The following is a 24,516-nucleotide window of genomic DNA, read 5'->3' as shown; positions in this document are numbered from 1 at the left end:
TGTGACAGACAGAGACAGTAATGTGAGTGTGTGAGGCTGAATAAAAGCTCACCATTGAGAGAGATGTTCTTTTCTCTATGACTGTGTATAAGGGCCATTGTAGGTAAAAAAAAAAAAAAATTACGGAGTCGAGGGAAGGGGGAATTTTCTGAGAAAATAATTAGAATTTCCAAGATTAAAGGGACTGTTTGTTATTTCTTACACGTATAAATCAATCTGGGTCGGTGTCCCATGCGCACTCGCATGTGGCCACGCTGTTCAGACTCAGACTCCAACACAAACTACACAGAGGCACCAAAACTGCAAGGCTAGTGAAGCCCGTCTTGCAAAACAGTCGGCCGCGGTCGGAGGACGCGGGGGAGACCGTAGCTTTGGTCTCCAGGGCCGGAGTCTCTGCTGTACTCTGCTCCTCTGCCTGCTTGCCTTCACTCACACGCCGCGCTCGTTCTCGCTATTTTGCTCCACTCTCACGTTTATGCTCGCACACTACACACTGCAGGAGAGTAGTAGCTCTGAGAATATCTAGTGAATGTACAGTGGACGTTTGTGCAGAAATAACTGCTGCAGCTCCTCCAGACCAACAGAGGTTTCCCGTGTCTTGTGAAGTGACGGGGCTCCGCAGCGAGAAACGTTATGGTCCCCGACCAAAACTCTGGTGTCTCCCTTGTTCCTTCTGACTGCGGTCGGGAGGCTGAGGCAGGAAAAGCCAACACTAGGATCAGCATTGATTCATAGAGAGACCTTCGTCTGGTCAGCTAACATTACTGCCAAGCAGCTGAAATATAGAGTGATATTGTGGTTTTAGCTGACGTGTGTCGCCTCACTGTTTTGACCGATGCTCGTTCATGTTTATGTAGAGCGAGCACAAGCGCGAATCTGATGCTGACTTTTGCTGACTTAACGTCCACAGGTGTCGCTGTTAACAAGCATTTCTGATTCTTACAAACAAATTGGGATATTCTCTGAGATTAAAGTGGGAAATTTACAAGAAAATACTCACAGATATTCAAGATTATAAAGTCGTAAATTTACGAAAAAAACACTCAGAAAACTGAGCGTGGCGAAGGTCCTGAAAGATACATATACTGTACAACGTTTTATTTCATGTTCTCAATGTGTTCTTTTATAAACACAAGTACTAATATTATAGAAATTACAGGAAAGTAGAGACAAACAACTTCTATCTTTAAATACATGAAGGTGTGTGTCTTTTATTTCAGCATAGCTAACAATAAAAACCAACTGTTGAGAAGACGTTACCATGAACGCACCGCGTAAATTTACCACTTTAATCTCAGGGAATAACCATGTTTTTTTCTTGTTATTTTTGAGTTTTTTCTCAGAATATTACCCCCCCTTCCCTAGCTCCGTATTTATTTATTTTCTTACATACAATGGCCCTGGCATGCCGTCGTATCTATCGCTCTATCCCTCTTTCTTTTTCTGTCACACATACATTTTCTCTCTCCACATGCGCCCTGCACATCCGTTGCTTATAGCTACTGTACAGCTGTGTTATCCAGGGACTGAGAGGAGATGATTAGTCAAACATAGTGATCAGCTGCTTGGTTGGACCACATGGTGCGGAGACAATGCTGATTCACTTCCCACTGGGGCTCTCTCTCACACACACACACACACACACCACTACCATCGTCAACACCAACAACAAACACACAAATACAGACATGCATACAAAACACCCGACAGCCGTCTATAACTGCGGATTGGATTTCATTCTCAGGACCCCATTAATTCCTTATGGATTCTCATATTGATTGAGGGGGCCTCTGGTCTTGTTAATTCACACTCAGCCCAGACGGGTTTTGATTCGACTCGCGTCGCCTGAAGGTGACTGCTACTTGTAAGAAATGGGTGAATAAAGCGTCGGCGAAGGCAGCGGACACGGGGGTGGGGGGACGAGACAGAAGAGAGGAGGACAGAGAGAGGCAATATGAGAAAATGACACACGCAGGGAGTGGAGAGGAGAAAGGGTGAACAAGAGGGAGACAGAGAAAGAGAATGAGGCAGAAATACGAGATAAGGATGGCAACAAAAACAATGAATGTATCAGAAAAGGTTAAAGAAATATCAGGAGAATAAAGAACTGTATTGAATTTAGGATGTTTGGACTTCATATGTAATTCCCCTCCTTGAAGAAAATGAATGTCGCAATCAATTACCAATTTCCATCCTAATGCATCAAAGAGGTTTTTATTTTCACTCTGTTCTTGTTTCATTAGCTCATTATGCTAATGAGTCGTTACATAAAACCATCTCAATAAACTGCAACTAGGAGGTTATTTGCAGGATTGTGTATGTGTGTGTCAGAGGAAAGAGGGAGTGAGTCTATGCGTGTGTGCTTGCACTGTGCATGCACACAAGCATGAAGGCCGAATGCAAATATGCATTTGTTTCATTGCCAAATTGATGAACTTAAACATGACTCTGCAGTTATTAATTAGGCTGCAGTAATAAGATAAGCCTCATAGCTTGAAAAAAAGGACAGAAACACAAGAGAGACACACTAGAGAGCATTGAATGTTGCAAGTAACAAAATATACATTGTGTATTTGATGAAATGTACAGAATTTAGGGCTGTCATTTGATTTAAATATTTAATTGAGATTAATCCCAAATTATTCACACATTTTTTTTCTGTTCAAATGTACCTTAAAGGGAGATTTGTCAAGTATTTAATACTCTTATCAACATGGGAGTTGGGAAATATACTTGATTTATGCAAATATATGTATATAATTATTATTGTAAATCAATTAATAACACAAAACCATGATAAATATTGTCCAAAAACCCTCGCAGGTACTGCATTTAGCATAAAACAATATGCTCAAATCCTAAACTCAAGCCCAACAGGCAACAAGAGCTGTCAGTGTGTCAGTGTGCTGACTTGACTATGACTTGCCCCAAACTGCAATTGATAATCATAAAGTGGGCATGTCTGTAAAGGGGAGACTTGTGGGTACCCATAGAACCCATTTTCATTCACATATTTTGAGGTCAGAGGTCAAGGGACCCTTTTGAAAATGGCCATGCCAGTTTTTCTTCGCCAAAATGTAGCATAAGTTTGGAGCGTTATTTAACCTCCTTCGCGACAAGCTAGTGTGACATGGTTGGTACCAATGGATTCCTTTCTAGTTTCATATGTTACCAGTATCTTCACTCGATAGCTTTAAAACTGAGCTCGCTACAACCTCCAAAAGATCAATTGCGTTAAAGCGTTAAATAAATTGGTGACGTTAACTTCGACAGCTCTAATAGAATTTAAATGCAGTATACAAATAGCCTCTCAACACACAGCCATGTGACATGAGTCAGAAAGAGGAAAAAGTCTATTTTGTCTTCTCTGAGCACTTTCGTACCTTTCTCTCATACAAGGAAATGCCATTATCAGTGGTTTGAAAGATGTAAAGAAGGAACATGTTGTTCTTTCTTCTGTAACTTTGCTACCAGGGTGAGAATGGACCGAGAGGCGCTATTTGTCATTGTCAGGCTGAGTGCCCTGCTACCTGTCGGATGGTCAACCTGTCTCGCAAGAGTTCTTTTTCTGTTTTCACCTCTACTTTTCTCCCTTTTACCCCTTAAAAGTTTTTTTTTGTTGCTTCACCCCAATTTGACTTACTGATTGGCTTCTTTTCATCTCTTTTTTTTCCACCTCTCCCTCTACCTACTTTCTTCTACTTTGGTTTCAATCTGTTGTGCGTCATTGCTTGATTGTTCACGTTCCTTTTTTTATGATGCACATTCCTGGAACATACTGTTTGACGTCCCTACCCTGATTGTGACTTAAAATGGCTCCCATTTATATTTTCTTCTTTTCCCCCTCTGACCACATTCTCTTCTTCTTCTTCTTCTCCCCAGGTTTAGAAAAAGTCGGTCGCGATTCCAGCTACGAACAAGAGGGGAAGGTTCAGTTTGTGATGGATGCCGTGTACGCCATGGCCCACGCTCTGCACCGCATGCACCGGGAGCTCTGCTACGGATACCCGGGCCTCTGCCCGCGCATGGCCAACAGCATCGACGGCAAAGAGCTGCTCGGCTACATCCGTGCCGTCAACTTCAACGGTGAGCTATAACCCGTGGATACATGCAAACAATCATGCTAACATAACATCTTACAAAGGAAAAATCACTCTGTCAGATCCCTAATATCCATCTGACTTCATAACCCTTCACGTCATACCATCCTTGATGTTTTCTTTTTTTTCCAGTCCTTCCAGACTGAGTGTAGGAAATCAAACCAATGTCCGCCAAATGCTCTATGAAATACAACAAAATAGTGAACAATTAGACTGTAAAATCCTCGGTTATTTCTTTGGAATAACAGTTTGATAAGGCCTTCAAATGCTGAGACACTTAAGTGTTTATCCACCCTGACTTGACCAATTCAGCTCACACTTTAACAAACGCTAAGCTCCTCTTCTAATTTGTCTAATCCTTATCATAAAAACGTGTCATGTGGCATTTGTTTCACCTTCAAAATTAAGTTAATCTCACTGCTTCCTCCAAACATATTATCTGCTTATATTTTGCTCATGTGGTCTCGTGTCACTTTGAACCTGCAGTGCTCAATCTTTAATTTCCCCTTCTCTCCACGACTTCCTCCGCTGCTGACAAATTTAAGTGGGTGAAAAACATTTATAATTTCCTTGTAAATAATATCAGACACCTCATTTGAATATTCTCGTATTAATCCAATTTCCCCCCCGATGCGCTGGTACCTGCTTTTCTGTCTGCCTTTTCATTTCCTGTGTTCCTCTGTCAAGTATTGCGTGGAATACTTATGGGTGAGAGAGGAGGAAAGCAAGGGGAGCCTTATCGTGAGATGACAGAAATGCTTGTCTGATTTAGTTTTAGGGGGTACGATTGAAATTGCACGAATGTGCCTGTGCGGGAATGCGTGCAAAATATGTGTCAGTGTTTGTTGGTACCTGCGCTATCTCTGTCTGTCATCGCTAGAAGTGTCGAAAACCAATCCGCAGGCAGGCACTGATTGCTCTTTCATACCGCAGGTTTGTGCTCAGGTGTGTTTCTCTGTTATTCCTGGCCTAGAGGGGACAGAAATCATACCATAACCACAAGGTCACACACAGTGGCAGTATTTTGAGAGAACATAAAAAGCAAGATTAGATAGAGCTAAACGATGTGGGAATAAGGGTTTGATGTTGAAGATATCGAACAGGCGCCTGCCATTGGCACTGGTAGCGTCCAAAAATCTGATATGAAAAGTTGGTGAAACATTATATATATTTATCTATCCATGGATATACATCCATTTAAAGGTCCAGTGTGTAGGATCTGGCGGTCTCTAGCGACGAGGTTGCGGATTGCAACCAACTGAAGCCTCTCCCGTGTGCCAAGCGTGTTGGAGAGCTACGGTGGCCGACGTGAAAACACGAATGGCGCTCTTTAGAGCCAGTTGTTGTGAGAGTAGCGTAGCTCATTTGAAGCAGAGCCAGTGTGTAGAGTGTGTATGTATGTGGGAAGTGAGTGGTGAAGCAAGAGAGTGAGTGCGGCGCCAACGAGAGCAAGTAACGTTAGCTACTCCGGCCCATGCAGTAAAAGTTGACAGAGTTTTGTTTGTCCGTTCAGGGCTAATGTAGAAACATGGTGGTGCAATAAGGGGACCCACTCCTCTATATAGATATAAATGACTCATTTTAAGGTAACAGAAATACAAAGATTCTTATTATCAGGTGATTATACACTAAAGAATACATAGTTATTAATATTATATTCCATTTCTGCCAATAGATCCCCCTGAATGTTACACACTGGTCCTTTAAGTGGCAGCCATGATAGTCAAATTCTCTAAATGCTAAGGAAAGGTGCTTCAATGCTTCCTTTCTTATTTCCTTTAGCATAGGCTACACTCATGGATGTTTATAGAGAACTGGATAAGGCATTGGAGGCGGGGCCCTATTAATATCTATGAAAGTTATGTGAAAAACTTGCATAGTATCTATACCCAATAGTTATTTATTTTCTGAATCATCTTTTCACCTCTACCAGTAAGTATTAAAATCACACATGGTCCCTCCTGGGTCTTTCCCCGTAGTGTCATTTAGCTTCCTTGTGATTTCTGGAAACACTATAAAGAGTTTTTCTTTTGTTTTGTACGCAGTTTGGATGCCTGTCTTGAATTATTGTTCGTGAAATAAAACAGATTAAATCCACAAAGAGCAAAGTTTGCCACAGGAAAAAAAACAAAACTGTGATGGGTTTAATACCTTCATAATTCAAGTTTTTCACCACATAGCTTTGACGATTTACAGTAAATTATAAAAAGGAACCTAGGTGGAAAACTTAGGCTTTGAGATAGCTCAGGTCATTAAACAGAGTGTGCATTATTGGCACCAATATGTCTTCTAAGAAACCTTAAATTGGGTACTTTTTTCCCCATGTCTTTGTCCTTAAATGTTTAAGAGGCCCCTCTGAGGAACAGAGGAAGGGTGATGGGATTTGTTGGGTGGCTCTTTGTCGCACTTACTCTTATCTGGGTTGTTTACATCGACAGCAGCCTGGAAGATTTAAAGCTTTTAAGCCGGCTACTTTATGTGTGTTTATGTGTAAACGCCTGGGTATATTTGTGTGTTCCAATTAAAAGTAGTTTTGCAATCGATCTGTTTTGGGTCGACATGACTTGATAGAAGAAAAGGGGGCAAAGAGGGAAGTAGCTCTATCTCTCTTTGTGTGTTTGTGGCAACATAAAGGGAGAGGAAGAGAGAGAAAATAAGTTAAAGTTGTTGGAGCATGGATTCTCTCTGCTCTTTCTGGATCCATAAGAATTCACCCTTGGACCTACATGAAGAGAACAAGGCAGAGTGAGAGCGAGGGGATAAATTTAAGTTGTTAGGGCAGTGATTGTTCTCCTGTTGGATCTGTACCAAGACAACTTAACTTACGAAGTGAAGCCTAACAGGCAAGAGTGACAGAAACGGAAAGGGAGGTGCGGAAAAGCAAGACGAGGAGACAAGGGAATTTAGGAAGTAATTAGGAAGTGTTCAACTCTTGGATTTGGAGGTGGACATCCCCTCCAACAAGCTTAGTATCCCCTCTTCATGTAACGTTGTTAATATTCATTGATATAGCTCGTTGTGTAAAGTTACTACTAAATTCAAAAACTTTGATTTAATCGTGAAAATAGGATCCTTTAATAAGGGCGTTCTCCTGGTTAGAAAAGTTTAATCCCCCATGACTATAGACGGGTTTCTGTGCAACGTCACCACAGAGAGGCGAGCACAGCGAAGGGGGCAGAAAGCATGGCAAGACTGGCTGTGCCGAGCTCCAAAGCAGAGATGACAAGGAGTTGTTGTGCACCAACTGCAGAAAAGATGGATTGAAATTTGTTTAATATTCCGAGGGGATCACATGGCTTTGCTAAAAACAGAAGGAGATTATGGATCCAGGCCTGATGGGCAAAAGCATTCTAGTCACACAGCGCTAGCAAAGCAGCGGGTGGTCATGACGAGCTGTCATGGTCCACAGATCGATAAAAATTAACTGATCAACAACAGGGTGATCGACCCACATTCTAAGGAAATATTGATATATATATTTAGCGTCTATGCCTTAAAACTTAAAAGTGATGCAAGACTTTGTTACGGCTCTAAATTGCTGTAACGTTTCACGACCACAACAGGGGGAAGCTCACTCCGGTAGACCGTAACATTACATTTTGAAGGGAAAACGTCTGGTAACATTAGTCTACCGTTGTCACAACAACAAGCGGCAGTGGAAGCTTACGTTATCTAACTAAGGTAGTTTAAATTTGAATCGGACATATCTGCAATATTGTATTGACTTTTTGGCGTTGCGTTTCGGACTGAGGGCTAACCCCAAACGTTAGCCAGCAACCAGCAACACACTATTTAATAGAGAGCCGTCAGGGGTTCTTATGTTAATGTTCACCTGCCCGACATACAAAGAGCTACTGTGTGACTGTTTGTGCTAATAACAAGACCAAAACTTTATATTATAGTTATACCGTTATGAATCGCTAAGGAAAAAGTGTCTGGTGGCGGCCATCAGGGGGCTCATGTAACATGAACGCCAACCGGAGAGTCAACCAAACAGACACTGGTCCCCCAAGTCAAATCACACTTATGTCTGATTTAACACTACCCATTTCATAACAGGTGATAATATTAACAAATCTCATACTAATACATCATATGATAGTGGTATCTGGTGGTTGGACTCTGCAGGGGTGTAGTGTTTAATCAGGATTTCAATCAATTCTTGATTGAAATCCTGATTAAACACCAATTTAAAATTCTGACACTTTTGAAGGGGGGGAATGTGTGTTAGAAAAATGTATGGCATCAACCCAACCCCTCACTTATCAACATGAAACTTGAGCAAGGCACTTATTTCTCAGCTACTGCGGTGGCTCACTGTACAAGACTGGTAATAGTGGGCAGCTCCCAGTAGTTTGAATTGTTTAAGAAAAGCAGCAGTTCACATGCTCACACGGCTTTTCTAACAAATACATGTTTGTAGTTCCGAACGGAGCATTTTTCAATTAAGACATGCAGGCTACATTAGGTAGTATGGTTAACAAGAATGTACAAGCAAAGCAAAATCTACGTTGATTACAACGGTTGGCTACAATCTTGTGACCAGCTGCCAAAGCGGTTTTGCCCACTGAACGCGCACCCAGTAATGTTTGTATACAAGAAATACATTTATGAGCTAGATCTGCCGTGCAGAAGTACCATTCAGCATTCAGTAATATATACAAACAGTGTACGCAGCTGCTTTTACAGTTGGAAGAATTGTAGAGAACAAAATGTGCAATGAAAGAACACATTTGAATATGTATAATAATTTAGCATATTCCCTTTGTGAGAAATATTGAAATGATATATCTTCATAGAGTTTTTCTAAATAATATTTTACCTCACACACCTATTTGAATTACCCTATACAAACAAACAGAGGCTGGTGCATTGCAGAGCAAGCAAGACAAACAATAAGGAAACCAACCCCGGAGCAGCAATGACACACCGTGCTGTCCAGCTTTTGTTTGTCGGCGAGTTTATTGGCTTATCCAAGCAAACACACACATTCACGCACATAAGAACGCATGCAGAAACGAATGCGCACACATACCGAGGCCAATCCAAAAGTAAAACAAAACAAAAAATTGTATTTGGAAAACTTTATTTCACTTTTGACAAAATAATCTTGACTCAAGGTCTACTTGAAGCTTTTTTTTCTAAAGCTTACAACTGCTGTATTTTACTCATGTTAAATTGTGCATCATCAGATAAGTAACATCAGAGAATCATCTTCAAGTTCAGACACTGACTATGTTACAGGTCATGTAAACAGCATTTTCCGTTTGGATATTCTGAATTAGGCCTTATTCCGAACGGAGCATTTTCCAATTAAGACATGCGGGCTATGTCGATATTATTCAAGTTTTAGGAGCATTCTTTGGACATGTATACAGCACATTTGGAATATGCGTTTCAATTTATGTTTTTACAGCAGTTTGCCGTTTATGGCCTCTTGACTGTTTACAACCAGCTCTGTGTGTTGTACACAAACCAACTAGGCAACAGTTTGCAGAGATAGATGCCCAAAAGAAAAGCCCACATTTCTGGTCGGAAGGAGAAACACACCTACTTTTAAACATTTTGAGAGACTGGGATATCAACAGGTTTTTGGATCTGCGCAAATATCGCATCAATATTTGGACTGTTATTTGGTTGAAGGACTGAAAGAGGGAGGCTGTGTTTGCACGATCACACAACGTTTTTCAGAGTATGCACGGCTGCATGTAAATAGTAATATTAGTGGAATATTCATTTTCATTAGCCATGTAAACAGCTTAGTAGGAATATTGGCCTTTTCAGAATAAGGGCAAAAAACTGAATATTTAACGCATGTAAATGTACTGTCTGTGTGAGACTCTGAATTGTCCTCATCTATCTAGGATTGTCCCTACAGAGAGAAAGAGCTTTAATCAATGGACCGTGATGTCACACTGCACTGGGCAGAGCAATCAGCAATCAGCTTCGTGGAAAGATATGATACTATCTGTTGAATCAAGGTCTGCATGATTAACCACCTTCAAATGGTACTGGGGCATCCTTGACCCAAGAATTTATATTTTATAGTTCTTATTTCATAAACTTGGCGAAAACTAATCTGAAAAAGTTCTCTAAAAAAACTCATAAAAAGTCCATAAAAATAAGAAACTAAATATATGTTGCCAATGGCTCAGAAAATGGAACTAGACAGAAAATAAAATTAAATCCTGAAAGTAAAGTACAGAGTAAAAGTTCTTTGTTAAAGTTGAGCTGAAATAACTGTGATACCCACACTAAACAAAACACTTTCATCAATGTGTTGTTGATTACAAATAGTATTAAGTTTGCTAGAATGTACTTTTCTTGTTCACAATGGTAACTCAGTCTACTGCTCTTGTCGAGCCAACACACACACGTTACGGTCGCCCACAGAGATTAACTTGGCCTATTCACATTCCCCCAGCTTTGTTTGTTGTAAGTACGCCCCAAAGTGCCTTTTCAAATAGAGCCGTTGCTAATGTTTCTTGCCCTATCACTTTTTTTTCTCTCTTGTTGCTGTACTATGCTTTTTGTTCATGAGTTTGTCCTTCACTTTTCCTCCTCGTTCTCTCTATTGTCTCCCTTTCACCTTCCCTCTCTCTCTCTATCTTCTTAGCTTTCTGTCAGACTCGTTCATTCTTGTGTTCACTTCCTCTCTCCTATCACTCCTACTCCCTTCAGGCATTGACTCATGTCTTCATTTCTTAAGCCTTTTTCGTTGTTCTATGTTTATCTTTTTCAACTTAACCCAACCCAACATTTCTTACTGGAATCTTAAAAGCAAATTGCACAACCTCCTTTATGGAGACTTCATTGTTTCACTTTGTGGTCGAAGGCTGTATATAACAAGGGCACGTAGTCACCGTGACGTCACCGATTGGTTTGTCGCCTCGAGTTCGGCATTTTGGCACGAGAGGGTGGAGCTTAGTACAACCGTATGCCGAATAAGATATTTTTAGGCGACAAAACGTTATAATTAACTTCCATGAACTGAAAACAAACTTTTAAGGTGTTAAAATTCTAAGATGAAAACACGGACAACACCCAGACCGGACAACGCCGTGGTAGCAACCTTAAAGCACACCCTGCTTTATGGTCTATTTCACTCTAAATAGGACCATAATTTACTAAATGAACATCATTCTTTATTGAAGAAGACTTGAAACTAACGATTGAGACCATAAACTCATGTTTACAATGTTTACTGAGGTAATAAATCAAGTGAGAAGTAGGCTCATTTTCTCATAAACTTCTATACAAGCCGCATTGGCTTCACTTTTCAGACGAAGGAGTTGCCCACTGGGTGTGGTGTATTAAATTGTAGTAGAGTTGAACACGGTGAGTGTATTTTATTCTGAAACAACTTAGCAATTGCACTTTAGATCCCTTCGAGTAGTTTATTGTCAGACAGTAATTCTAACAATCTAAAGTTTATGTCCCCCTAAGTACCTAACTCCCATTTCTTTGTCCAAATCTAACAAATCAAAGACCACTTCTTTCTGTGCTTGCTTGCCTGTTCCTCAGTGCGATGTTAGTTGATGAAATTGCACACAAGGGTACTCTATCGGTGATCATGATTGCCCTTTTGAGCCGTTGAGGACTATTAGATTGTAATATTGTGTGTATGGTTTTGGATGGGCTGGTAAGCAAAGTCATAAAGGGAAGGCAAAAAATGGTGACAGCAGTTTACTTTTGTCTTTCACGCCAGCGTGTATGTGTGTGTTTGTCATGCAAGAAAAAACTCCCATTGTGAGCTCATCACTGCCAGGTTATATCTCCTGCCGGGAGACAAGATGGACATCGCCATGGGAACCGTCTTGCACTAATTAGAGCGGCTTGACTTTGAGATGATGAACTCTATACCTGCCTGTACAACCTTAGGGAGAGAGAAAAGTAGGGGGTGATGAAGCTCACCTGCTCATAATGACCTCAGAGGAGAGAGAGACAGAAGGGAGACGGCACTAGAGGAGTTACTTACTTTAAGATGATGAACTTGACCTCGCATTAATGATAGAGGGAGACGGAGGGTGTTCCAGGAGTGGAGATAACCTTGGAGGGAGATGGAGGGAAGAACATATGGAGAATAGCGGAGGTTGAGAATCAGCGGACATCAATGGAGAAAAAAAGATGGACAGGTGGGCAAGAAAATGCGAAAGCTGAGAGAGACATGAGACAACGAGAGAGGGTGTGTTGGGGTAGAGAGATAAAAGCATGATGAACTTTGCTAATAACAGCTTAGGATCACCCGATTTGACTGTTATCAGGCCATTAAATAGTCAGTCGCTATAAGCCCCGCATATGTGGGTCATTAGGGGCCTACTACGTTGTAAAAGCGAAAGTGAAACTTAAAAGCAACACATTCTATTATGTTGTAAAACTGAATGAAACGTCACGTCACAAACAAAAAGGCTTCTTTAGGTTTAGGTAACAAAACTACAACTTCTTTAGGTTTAGGCAAAAAAGAACCCTAAGTTTAGGGAAAAATATTTAGTTTTTCACATCACTTCCACTACTACTGTCATAATTGCCACGGTCTCTAGAGGTCACTGTCGTCTTCTTTTATTCCTTCTTTTGGTGATCTACCATGTGAATAGATGATAAAACCTTCTGTTGGGTGTAGTAGGCCCCTATTGACCCACGCCTATGGGGCTTATAGCGACTGATAGTGCCTATTTAATAGCCTGACAACAGCCTAATTGGCTGTTATGATAGAAAGAAACAGATACGAAGAGTCGTCTACATGTCTCCATTTGGCAATCAAAGAGAGTTGTCATAATAAGATATATAAATAATAGAGCCTTGCAATAGTTGTGGACTAGCTGAGTAAAATGAAAACGGAAGAGCTGGAGATAGACAGAGATGATGTACTGACAGGGGATAGCAGGCTTTACCAGGACATCATGACCTTGAGAAGCAAGAAACTGGGAGAAAAACAATGAAAAGGATGGATTTTATATTATATTGAGTATGGCATTAGAAAGGAAATAGACGGGAGAGACAGACAGACTCTTAAAAACTGAGCAGAGGAGACAGGCAAATGGAGAAAGAGATGGTGAAACAGTAGGCGTAGGAACTCAAAGATGCTAAACTTTGCTGGTTCAGGGCAACCTTGGGAGGGAGATGATGGAGAGAGAAAGAATATCTGAGTTTCATAACTTCATGTGAGAGGAGGGAGATGTCTGACTGATGGCGAAACAACATGTCCAAAATAATTTAGTTCCATTTGAAAACACATTTTTGTGGAAAAACATTGCACAGTAATAGCTGATGTCATTCCATTGGCCTACTTTATGTTGCTGTCAAATATTTTCTTACTTTACTTCATGTTCAACAGAGCCTATCGAACAATGCAGGTGTTGAAGTATGAAATAGTTATCAAGGTCTCAATGTAGCACCTAAAATATAATAGTTAACTTCTGTTAGCACGTAGCATTTACAACCTTCAATTCAACCCTGCAATCATTTTCTAGTGTTGGGCTGTTATCTGACAGCTGACACAACAGAATAAAAACAAAACAAAAAAACCCTTTACAGTGACTCTTACAGTGACAGCGCCTGTACTGTGTGATTGGCTCTATTGATACCCAAGGTAAGTGATAATAGTCCTGGCTGTAGAAGCAGAGCATTCTGAGTCACTCAGCCTGACAGAATGGAAAACCATTCCTGTGAACAGTTATCTGAGGGCTCCAGCTGCAAACTAGAGCAGTCATGGAAATGTGTATCACTTAACTGTCACAGGGGTCTTAACAAAACAGGACAACACAAAGTTAAAGAAATAGTTTGACAGTTTGAGAAATAGGCTTTAGAGCTGCAACTTTGATAATCAATCAACATTTTTTTTTTTTTATCAAGCAAAAAATGCCAAACATTTGTAGCTTCCAGATTCTGAAATGTGTCATACATTACCGTAAAAAGAATATCTTTGGGTTTTGGACTCTTATTCAAATAAAACAAGCTGTCTAAATGCATTACTTTGAGCTGTGTGGAAATAGGAGGTGTTTTTCACATATTTTCTGACATTTTATGTACAAAATGATTCATCAATTAATTGAGAAATAATTGGCAGATTAATTGATACGGAAAATAATCGTTATTTGCAGCCCTTATATGCTTACTAGTTTCCATGCCTCCACACCGGTCAAAGGTCAAGATCACTGTGACCGCTCGTCCATCCCATTCTCATGAACACAATATCTCAGGAACATCTTGAGGGAATTTCTTCAAATTTGGCACGCATGTCCACTCAATGATGAACTGATTAATATTTTGGTGATCAAAGGTTAAGGTCACTGACCTCACGTCCATCCCATTCTCGTGAAAGCGTTATCTCCGGAACGCCTGGAGCGAATTTCATTACGTCTGGCCCAAAATCATCCACCTGGACTCCAGGATGAAGTGATTAGAATTTGGTGGTTAAAGGTCAAGATCACTGTGACCTTAAAAAAACATGTTTTTGTCCATAACTCAAGAATTCTTATGCTAATTATGACAATTTCACACAAATGTTTATGGATTTGGACAGGCGTGGATGTAAACTGCCACTTAACTTGTTGGCGGAGAAATACGACCGCGCGGCGGTAATTCTAGTTTTAGAAAGAGATGAGAAAATGAATATCACGTGTGTGTTGTCTTGTATCTGTCTGTTAAAAATAGAGGTAGAGATAGGAGGTGGTTAGCTTAGAGTAGATTAAAGAATGGAAGTAGTGGAAATTCGCAATATGTATAAATAAATTATGGTTTAAGAGAGAGTTGCGTAGTGTAAGTGTTTCTGGTAAAGAGGGTTGGAGAAAGCCTGGCTAACTTGTTCCCATTACTTCCAACCGTCATGCTAAGCTAATCGCATCCCGGCTCTACCTGCATGCTTGACCATGGTATCGACCCTCTCATCGAGCTCTCGGCAAGAAAGCGAACAATTTTCCCTGAATGTCAAACAATTTCACAGTTTAACAATAACCCAAATATTGGATCATACAATTTTGATATTACATTACTTCATGCTGGACTTGCTGTGTTGTTCACGTCTGTCCCTCTGGCACACAGACATACATAACTCCTCAGACTCACACTTAATCTCCTACTTACTACCCGCTGCTCACTTACAAGCAGCAGGTAGTAAGCAGGAGATTATTGACACAATGTCCAACCTCGTACAGGTGGCCTCACCTCCCCTACTCTGGTAGAGCTCCCCTTGCAGTGAACACCCCACAAGAAGCAGTTCACATCCACTGTGAGCTGAAGCTGTATAACTTAGTTGGCTGGTGAATAACTGCAATATGACAGACAGACGGGCTGACAGCCCAAACAGAAAGTCAGAACACATACTGTCAATATACTGACATGCACTCCGACAGCTCATTTTTTGAGTCTATATATACCTCTATATGGTGTTTTCTATCACTCTTCTCATTATCTTCTCAGTATATATTACCTCTTGCCACTGCAACGGGCTAATTTCTGCCAGAGGGGTCATTTGTTGAATATAATTTTAGATAAGAAAAACATAATAGGAATAAGCAGAAACAATCAAGCAGGAAGCCAAAATGAATACAGTAGACAGGCAGACATGTATCTACACAGACACAAAAACAACCTGGAATTGAGTTTGAGGATGCAAGAGACAGGAATAATAATTTGTTATTGCATATCCTAAGACACCACTAAATCTCACATCTGTGCAGCTTTTTTGACACCAAATATATATACATACTTTGTCATGAATGTGTTGTTGACTGAAATTAGATTTAACCGGATAAAATGCGAGTTTGTCAGCTGTAGAGACGGGAAAATACAAGCACACCTAATCTTCTGACAGACAGCGTTGTGCAGGCAAACACACCAACTTGTGCTTTGCTATAACATACATCAGACTGGCACCACCCATGGGTACTTTGCTAAACGTCAAAGCCCTAGCCCTTAGAAAACCCAAGATCCCGTAGATATGTTTGGATTGTAATTTTGACAAGCTTGCAAGCAGTCATCTCTTGTTAAAAAACATGTTTTATACACATGTCTAATAATTATTTTGCGATCTTGCTTGAACCTGAGCATTCGCTATACCTTAATAAATGAAGGTTGATTGCCGTGATGTCCCTTCAGTCTTCCTCCGTCCAACACAGTGGCCAGATATTGCTTATCCAGACTTATATACATATTCGATTGAGTCATGTTAGGTTAAGTGTTGTCTCTAAATACCCAACGTGTTAAAGGTCCCATATTATGCTAATTTTCAGGTTCATACTTGTATTTTGTGTTTCTGCTAGAACATGTTTACATGTTGTAATGTTCAAAAAAAACTTTATTTTCCTCATACTGTCAGCCTGAATATGCCTGTATTTACCCTCTGTCTGAAACGCTCCGTTTTAGTGCATTTTGACGGAATTGCAACAGAATTGCGTTGCTAGGCAACAGCTTGGGTCCATGTGTACTTCCTGTCAGCTGATGACATTCACATACACTGCAACCAGGAATAAACTGGGACACATTTAGAATGTTTATGGGTCTAAATATTGTATATTTGTGACATCACGAATGGGCAGAAATCCTGACAGGCTCTGTGTATTTTCCTCTGGATTGAGTGTTTCGATACTTTCACAGTATTTATATAGGACTTAAGCCTGCTTTATAATAAAAAAAAAACATGAAAATCTCACTTTTTTTATAATATGGGACCTTTAATAGCCAACTGTTTGATCTATAGGCTCAGATTTAGTTGGAGTTGGAGTTGGAGTTCACTCTCACAACATTTTTTAACGATTTACCACACTGACAGTGAATATTCACGTATGTTATGTGCATCAAATCTCAGTGTGAAAGCCTCAGTTAACCAGCTACGCAACAGCTCTTTCGACATTTTCCTGTTTAATGTGACAGCGAGTTTCTTTCCCTCAAAAGGAAGCGCGATCTTGGCAATGACGTGATGCTGGTCTGGTCTATTGCTTGGAGCCTTAAAGCCCCTCAATTATATATTTTTTAGGACACGGCAGGGGAAAAATTCATAGATTAGCCTTTTTTTGGATTTATTGTTGGTCCAACCAACTACACAAAAACTCTTCGGCGTAGCGTTATTACTATTATGGTTTTGTTTAAAGTAGAAGTTTGGAGACGTGTTTCAACTTCCTCTGTTTATGCTGTTACCGTCTACAAGGGACGAGGGATGTTTTCCCCCAATGGTGATGACGTATTGCCTGTCTGATGTATACATGGCATACTGTACTGTTGGGATGGATGGATTGCGGTGAGAAGGGTAAAGAAGGACATAGTAGCGATGGATGATAAATGGACAGAGGTTTATGGATATATTGACTTACATAGCTGCTGTAGCTGTGTGTGTTTGAGCCTACGTCCTTTCGAAGGCTAATCAATACCTACAGATGAGTTAAAAAAGTTGGGAACAGTCATAAACTGAAAGATGTGCCACCAGACATAATATATGTATGATGTAATGTAGGGCTATATCTCTTGGGTTACTACATAAGACTGAGTGTAATATCCTCATCAGCACTATTCAGACTCTCTTTCACCCTTGTCCCCTCCTCTTTTCCTCTGCCAACTCTGGTAATGTAACTCCTTGTTTCTCGTTTTGTTTATTTCTCCTCTCCCTCGCTCTCATTCCCTCTAAATTGTATTTCCATCCCCCGTCCAGGCTGTTTTGTCTCTTTTGATCAACTTAATAGTGGCCCTCTCCCTCTGTTTTTATCTGCTTTTGTTTTTTACTCCTCTCTCTTTCCTTTTTTTTCTTCTTTGCAGCGAATGCACATCATGACACAGATGGAGGCTCCTTAAATTAGTTTTTTCTGTAATTACCGGTGATTGCCATTCAAAACTTTCCTATTGCTGTGTGTTTTATGCATTCCCGCATAAGGTGGTGTGTGTGTGTGTGTGTGTAAAGTGTGCAGTGTCTCTTCAGTAAATGTCCCGTCTTTTCACTAGGGTTGTCAGAGTTAACGAGATAATAACGTGTTAACGCAAATTCGTTTCAATGCCACTAATTTCTTTAAGGCTTTAACGCAATCAATATTAAAGATACTGGTATCACATGAAATTACAAAAAGTAAGGAATCCATTGGTACCAATCATGTTATATTAGCTCTTCACAAAGGAGGTTAAATAAAGCTCCAAATTGACGCTACATTTTGGCGAGGATAAACTATCATGGCAATTTTCAAAGGGGTCCCTTGACCTCTGACCTCAAGATATGTGAATGAAAATGGGTTCTATGGGTACCAACGAGTCTCCCCTTTACGGACATGCCCACTTTATGATAATCACATGCAGTTTTGGGGCAAGTCATAGTCAAGTCAGCACACTGACACACTGACAGCTGTTGTTGCCTGTTGGGCTGCAGTTTGTCATGTTATGATTTGAGCATATTTTTTATGCTAAATGCAGTACCTGTGAGGGTTTCTGGACAATATGTGTCATTGTTTTGTGTTGTTAATTGATTTCCAATAATAAATATATACATACATTTGCATAAAGCAGCATATTTATCCACTTCCATGTTGATAAGAGTGTTAAATACTTGACAAATCTCCCTTTAAGGTACATTTTGAACAGACACAAAAATGTGTGATAATTTGCCATCAATCGCAAATATTTGAGTCGATTTACAGCCCTACTTTTCACCCTTCCCCGACAATTTTTCCTTTGTCCTGGCCCTCCCTCTCCTTCTTAATCTCACTTTCACTATTTAGCCAGTGTTTCATTTTTATTGACAGTGAGATCTGGATCCTCTTCAAATATGTATTGTTTCCTCTGCCTGTTCTATTATCTGCTCTGTTTCTCCCTGACAAACTATCTCCTCGCCTGCCTTTTTTATCCCTGGCATAGCGATAACAGAGAGGCAGACGAATGAAGGGCTGATTTTTAGAGGGAAGGATGGATAGACAGGGGTTGGGGAGGAGGGGAAAGTTAGAAATGCACACAGCAAAAAGGACGGGGTAGTTTTTTGAGATAGAAAGCGGTGGGATGAAACAAGGCTGGGAGGTAAGAGAGAGAAAAAGGGAGGGGATGGAGAGCTTTGAACAGGAGAGGAGAGAGGAAGGAGCAACAGCTGCTTTGGAAGGAGGGAGGGTTGGCCATCAGGATACTTATACAGCAAGCAGTGGAAACTGGCTCGCAGGATACTGCAAACAGACTGCAAAAAGAGTCAATTTTATGTGATGGAAAATTCAGAAAGAGTGCAGAAATAAGCAATGAGGTCTGGAGTTAACCAGCTGCTCACTTTCAGTTACCTCCTCCACTGGAGACTGCTGTGAAAATGACATTTTTTTTCGCGGGATGCTTCATTATTACTTTTTTCTTCTGTCATTTCTTATTCTCTTTTCATGTTTCTCTCTCAGTGTCCGTTTGTGTCCGTCCGTCTCTCCCACAGATGGGAGCCTGTTGGCAAAAAAAACTTCGAACAGACACAGACCCATGTTTTATTAATGCATTCCGCATTGTCATCGTCTTTGCATCTCCCCGTCATAAACATTTAGGCTCTGATATGAAGACTTGCTATTCATCCTTGGTGTTTCCAAAATGAACCAGGCAAGGCTGAGGGGCTTTATAACAGCCCGTCTGCTTCTTCTTCTTCCTCTCTTTTTCCTCTCCATCCATCCCTCTTCTTCTTCTTTTTTCTCTTTAGCTCCAGTAACAGGGAGAGGTTGTTCATACACTCTCCTTCCATCTGCCTGCTTCTATCTCTGTCAGCCGGGGAGGTTTTTTAAAGCCTATGCTAATTGATATTCTCACACATTTCTGTACTTCTGTAGCTCTCCGTTCTCCCTTTTTTTCCCCCTTTTTTCTGTCAAACTAAGAAAGTTTGGAGTCTTTTCAGCTTGCTAGCTATGTGATATTCACACATATTCTCGCTTGTTCACCCTCATTTTCCCCTCTCTTCTTTCCCTTTTAAGTCATTCCTTGTGTCTCTGCGTCTATCTGACAGATAGTCGGGGTTTGATGCTTTCCCGCAGACCTGCTTACTCCCCTTTTTCTCACTCCCATCTTCCTCTGTCACTCATTTTCCTTCTCTCTTATTTTGCCTCTATGTAGCTGTTAGATTTGCTGGCTAAGAGTTGAGGGGGGTTTTCTACTGTCTTGCTCGCTTTTATCCTCACATCTCTTACTCTGTTTTTCTTCTCAGAGTCAGATGGGTGTGACTGACTAGAATATATTTGAACTCAGTGGCAAAGCAAATCAATTCTTCATCTACTCTCGTGTGCCAATATTACCGTTTCAGTCTCCTTCCGTGTGTTTGTCTCTGTCTGCCAGGCCGTTTCAGCTCGATTTAAATTGGCTTCGTCGCATGAAATCTTTCATTCGTTAGCAGATATCCTGTTACGTTATCGAAGCAAAAGGTGAGCTTCCCTTGCAAATCAAGAGGGAAGTTGTGGGTTTTCTTGTGATATTCTATTGTTTAGCCCCAAAGGGGAAACCCTCCGACTCTACGGGGAAGCTACAGAGCAGTGCCTCTGGCAGGCAGGGAAACATCATCTTGCTCGGGGACACTTCAGCAGAGCTCATGCCTGTGTCACCATGGTGCTGTTGCAGCGAGGACACCTGGGGAGTTGAACTATGTCTAGAAAAATGTACGCTTTCACTTCCAAACACACACATGCACTCTCCCCTTCAACTAGAAGTGTTATGCATTCTCACTACACTCAAGCAGCCTAACCTCCCCCAAATAAGAAATGACACTCAGTGATTTCACTGCCATTTCCCAAAATAGGAGGGAGTGAAACAATGCATTGTGTTAACATGCATCTGCCCCTGCAGTTTTTCCCAGCAGTTTCTGTGTCATTTTGGAGCTTGTCAGCTCGCTTTAGGTCATGCAGAATGAATGCAGATGAGGTGCAGAAGGAATTGGCATCAAAATAATTGACTTTGTCCTCACATAATAGGTATTTCAAGGTACAATTGTGACAATATTATCAGCAGTTACAGATAATATGTGTGTTCTGTTAAAGATATAATGAAGAATGTAAGGTATTTGTGTTGCCACTATACTGGAATTTCGAACTATTATAAAATACCTTGAAAAATATTGATATCCAATACCTTTTTTTCCGATACCACATGGAAAATTGACACAACATTGAGGACATAAAATGCTTGATTTTTATTAAAAGATAAATAGCGGTGTGTGTGTGTGTGTCAACTCGCTGTCGTAGAGAAGAGAGAGTAGAAAGCGCAGCTGGTACCCATGTATTGATACTGCGGAAAATGAGTATTGAAACAGCTTCAGATATTCACTATCGATATTTCAATATTTTTGACAACACTAAAAGGTATAAAAAAGATACAATACAGTTAGGGATGCACTGATACCACTTTTTTTCAGACCGACTACAAGTACAAGTACTTACATTTGGGTACTCGCCGATACCGAGTATCGATACGAGTACTTGTCTGTTCCACCGGCTCTAGGTCGGCTTGGAAAGGCTCGGGGCGAAGGTCCTTCCCGGGGCCGTGGCCAAAGTGCTCGCTATGCCCACTCTCCCCGCCGGGGAGGTACAGGGCCCCCTGCTCCCGGTTCTACTGTCGACCGGGGTGGACTGCCCACCGCGTCATGCCCCCAGGGCAGGGCTCGGCCACGTAAAGGGCGCCAGGGGTCTGCGCCGATGTCTGCAACCCGCCCGACCCGTCTTGAAACACGGACCAAGGTGTCTAACGCACGTGTGAGTCAGGGTGCAAGCAAAACCCCGTGGCGCGATGAAAGTGAGGGCCGGTGCGTGCCGGGTGAGGTGGGATCCCGGTCCCGCGGGGTCAGGCGCACCATCGGCCCGTCTCGCCCGCACCGTCGGGGGGGTGCAGCGTGAGCTTGTGCGATAGGACCCGACAGATGGTGACGAGAGGTTAACGTCACGCTACCGTTAAGTGGTATCGGTGTCATTGTATCGGAGCCGTTTTACTAGTACAAGTACGAGTACATGAGCACAGTATCGGACCCGATACTGCTATCGATACTGCTATTAATTATTAGTTTGAATTGGTTTGGGCGTAAAGCTAAACAAGGAAAGGTTTTCTTCAAAATAAAATCTTGTGGGAATAAAAATTGTAACAAAAGTTGACAAAGAACCATTCAGTAATAAATAACATCGACACATTGTGTACATGGAGAAATACTAAAGAGCTATGTTACACAGTAGGCGACTCTAGTGTGGTTGTTTGTTAAGAACAAATATGTGTTTAACTTTCAAGTTTTGGTAGAAACATCCTTTCTGTACTGCAGCATCTTGCTTTGAATAACTGAATATGTGAGGTATCACTACAGGATTAGGTGGAGGTGTGTTGCCAGGGCGACAGGTAAGTCATTTATTTTTCAAGGTCATGACAACTAAAGCAAGAAGTTGTTAAAAGCTACTTGTTGATATGTCACCACTGCTGCACCAATGACACATAGTGCAGCCAGAGTACATTAAAACATTCACTCATTTAACGGTTGCATTTCTTTCCTTCACTTTTGTCTTTTACTCGACAAGCAGACAAACACTTTAGCCGTGATTAAATGTTAAATAAAAGAATACATTGTTATTTTATGTTAGCTTGAGATGCATTTTTAGTGATTCAGTAAACTTCCACATGTCCCTGTTGCACATTTATTCAGCCAACGTGAGCCATTTTCTAGAAATATGTAGAATAAACAAAACAGCTACCTGTTTTTCCTAATATATTAGCTTCATATTGCCAGCTCCCGTCGTGCCCATTGTATGTATGTTTGCAGTAATTGCTGCTGCTTTTTAAAGCACGCCGTCTTTATCCACCTTACTCCGAAAATTGTGAACAAATGGAACAAACACCATGAGATTGAATAATCATTTTCTACTCAAGGTAAACCACTGCTTTCAGAGCAAACATTCTGCTTTTGTGCTGCGTAATTTAAAGTACCTGCCAGCACGTCTCTGCTCCAAACATTAAGTCGCCGCATCCCTAACTGGCTCTAACGAAGCTTGATTGGGGCAACGGGAAAATTAGAAGATAGTCAGCCAATAGGAGAGATGATGAGGAAGAGATGACATGCTCATCACTGGGTGTTTTGTTATTTACAGACCAATCAAGGAGCTCAAATAAACCAGTCAACCAAGGCAGGCACTTGTTTGATGAAGAAAGAGACGATAATAAAAAAGAAAAGTATGCCAAAGGGCCGAAAGAAAATGGGAACTGCGGTGAACGAAAACAGAGGAGAATATGAGAAAGAAGAAGATTCGGTGGTTGTAGTTTTCAGTCTGATGGGCATGAATATTTCCTGTGGCTAATTCTCTCTCACTGGGATGAGGTAAACAGAAAAACCCATTTGTGTTTCACGTGTGCTCATTTCCCACAAAATGAGGGAAAAAGGAGAAACAATTACAAAGGTATGATGTCCTGGAAGATAAGAGGGAGAGAGAGGGAGAGGAATAGAGAGAATGGATGATGGGAATGATAGAGGAATGAAAAGAAATGAAGTTGTTTGTTAGTAGAGCTGCAATAGCGATTATTTTCATTGTCGATTAATCTGTTGATTATTTTCTCGATTAGAAAATGAAGAAATAATGTGGGTCACTCTTGTCTTACGCCCAAGATGACGTCCTCAAATGTCTTGTTTTGTCCACAACTCAAAGACATTCATTTTACTGTCATAGAGGAGTAAAGAAACCAGAAAATATTCACATTTAAGAAGCTGAAATCAGACTTTCTTTTCTTAAAAATTAAATAGTTGGCAATTAATTTAATAGTTGAAAATCGATTAATTTTTGCAACTCTACTTGTTAGCTTGGGAAGGATTGAGGGTACAAGGGTGGTAACGTGTTGATATGCTGTTGCTTTGTGGCCACTAGGGTGTTGGTAGATATTTTGTTGGTGTTTCAGGAGGTTGTAGGATGTCACTCTGTTGTTGTTAGGTGGCCACAGTGGTGTCCTTGTGTGCTTGGCAAGGCATTGTTGAGTGTTTTTTATGGTGTTTGGTATGGTTGCCAGAGCAATTGGTTGCTTAGGCTTGCTCGGTTGTTGCTAGGAGGCTTAATGTATTTGGTAATGCCGGGCACATGGTCAGCAAAGCCCTGATTTTTTGATGGTTCTAAAGATTATCTTACCGGATATTCCTGTGGTGTGAGGTATGTTAAGTGTTTTTTTACATCGCAAATATAACATTTTTTTTAGTTTTTACGATCTGATATTCTGTTGTGTGTGGGGAACCCCTAAGTACAGACGATGACGCAGTCATGTGGGAAAGAACGATAGCCTGTCGGGAACCAAGCTGACTGAAGAAGGAAGGACAACAAACGCAGTCATGGCGGCCACGGTTAATTCAAAATGCAAAGCATAAAGTAGTAATAAGTTGGACCTCAGAGATGGAGGACCAACTTGTTGATTTGTGGCAACAACACACGTTAATTGAACGTGTCTTTATGACTTTGTCCACAATTCTTTCCTTTTTTCTTTGTGACAGAGTCCA

At 40.9% G+C, this 24,516-nt stretch overlaps 1 protein-coding gene across 11 annotated transcripts in view; it reads left to right on the top strand.

Annotated features, from left to right (window-relative positions):
• The window catches only part of grm8a (glutamate receptor, metabotropic 8a), a 367,732-nt gene that overhangs the window by 214,419 nt on the left and 128,797 nt on the right, over positions 1-24,516 (top strand). For all 11 annotated transcript variants that reach the window (XR_005205480.1, XR_005205481.1, XR_005205479.1 and 8 more), the window contains exon 6: positions 3,883-4,086. Coding sequence is in view for 7 of the 11 variants with exons in the window: in XM_037760310.1 (XP_037616238.1) it covers positions 3,883-4,086 (204 nt within the window). In the remaining 4 variants the exon portion in view is untranslated. The remainder of the gene's footprint in view (positions 1-3,882; positions 4,087-24,516) is intronic.

The sequence above is a fragment of the Sebastes umbrosus genome, chromosome 23, assembly GCF_015220745.1.
Source record: "Sebastes umbrosus isolate fSebUmb1 chromosome 23, fSebUmb1.pri, whole genome shotgun sequence".
NCBI classification, from domain to species: domain Eukaryota; kingdom Metazoa; phylum Chordata; class Actinopteri; order Perciformes; family Sebastidae; genus Sebastes; species Sebastes umbrosus.
Note: the sequence above shows the minus strand (reverse complement) of the source record. Positions and strands in the feature narration are given on the sequence as shown.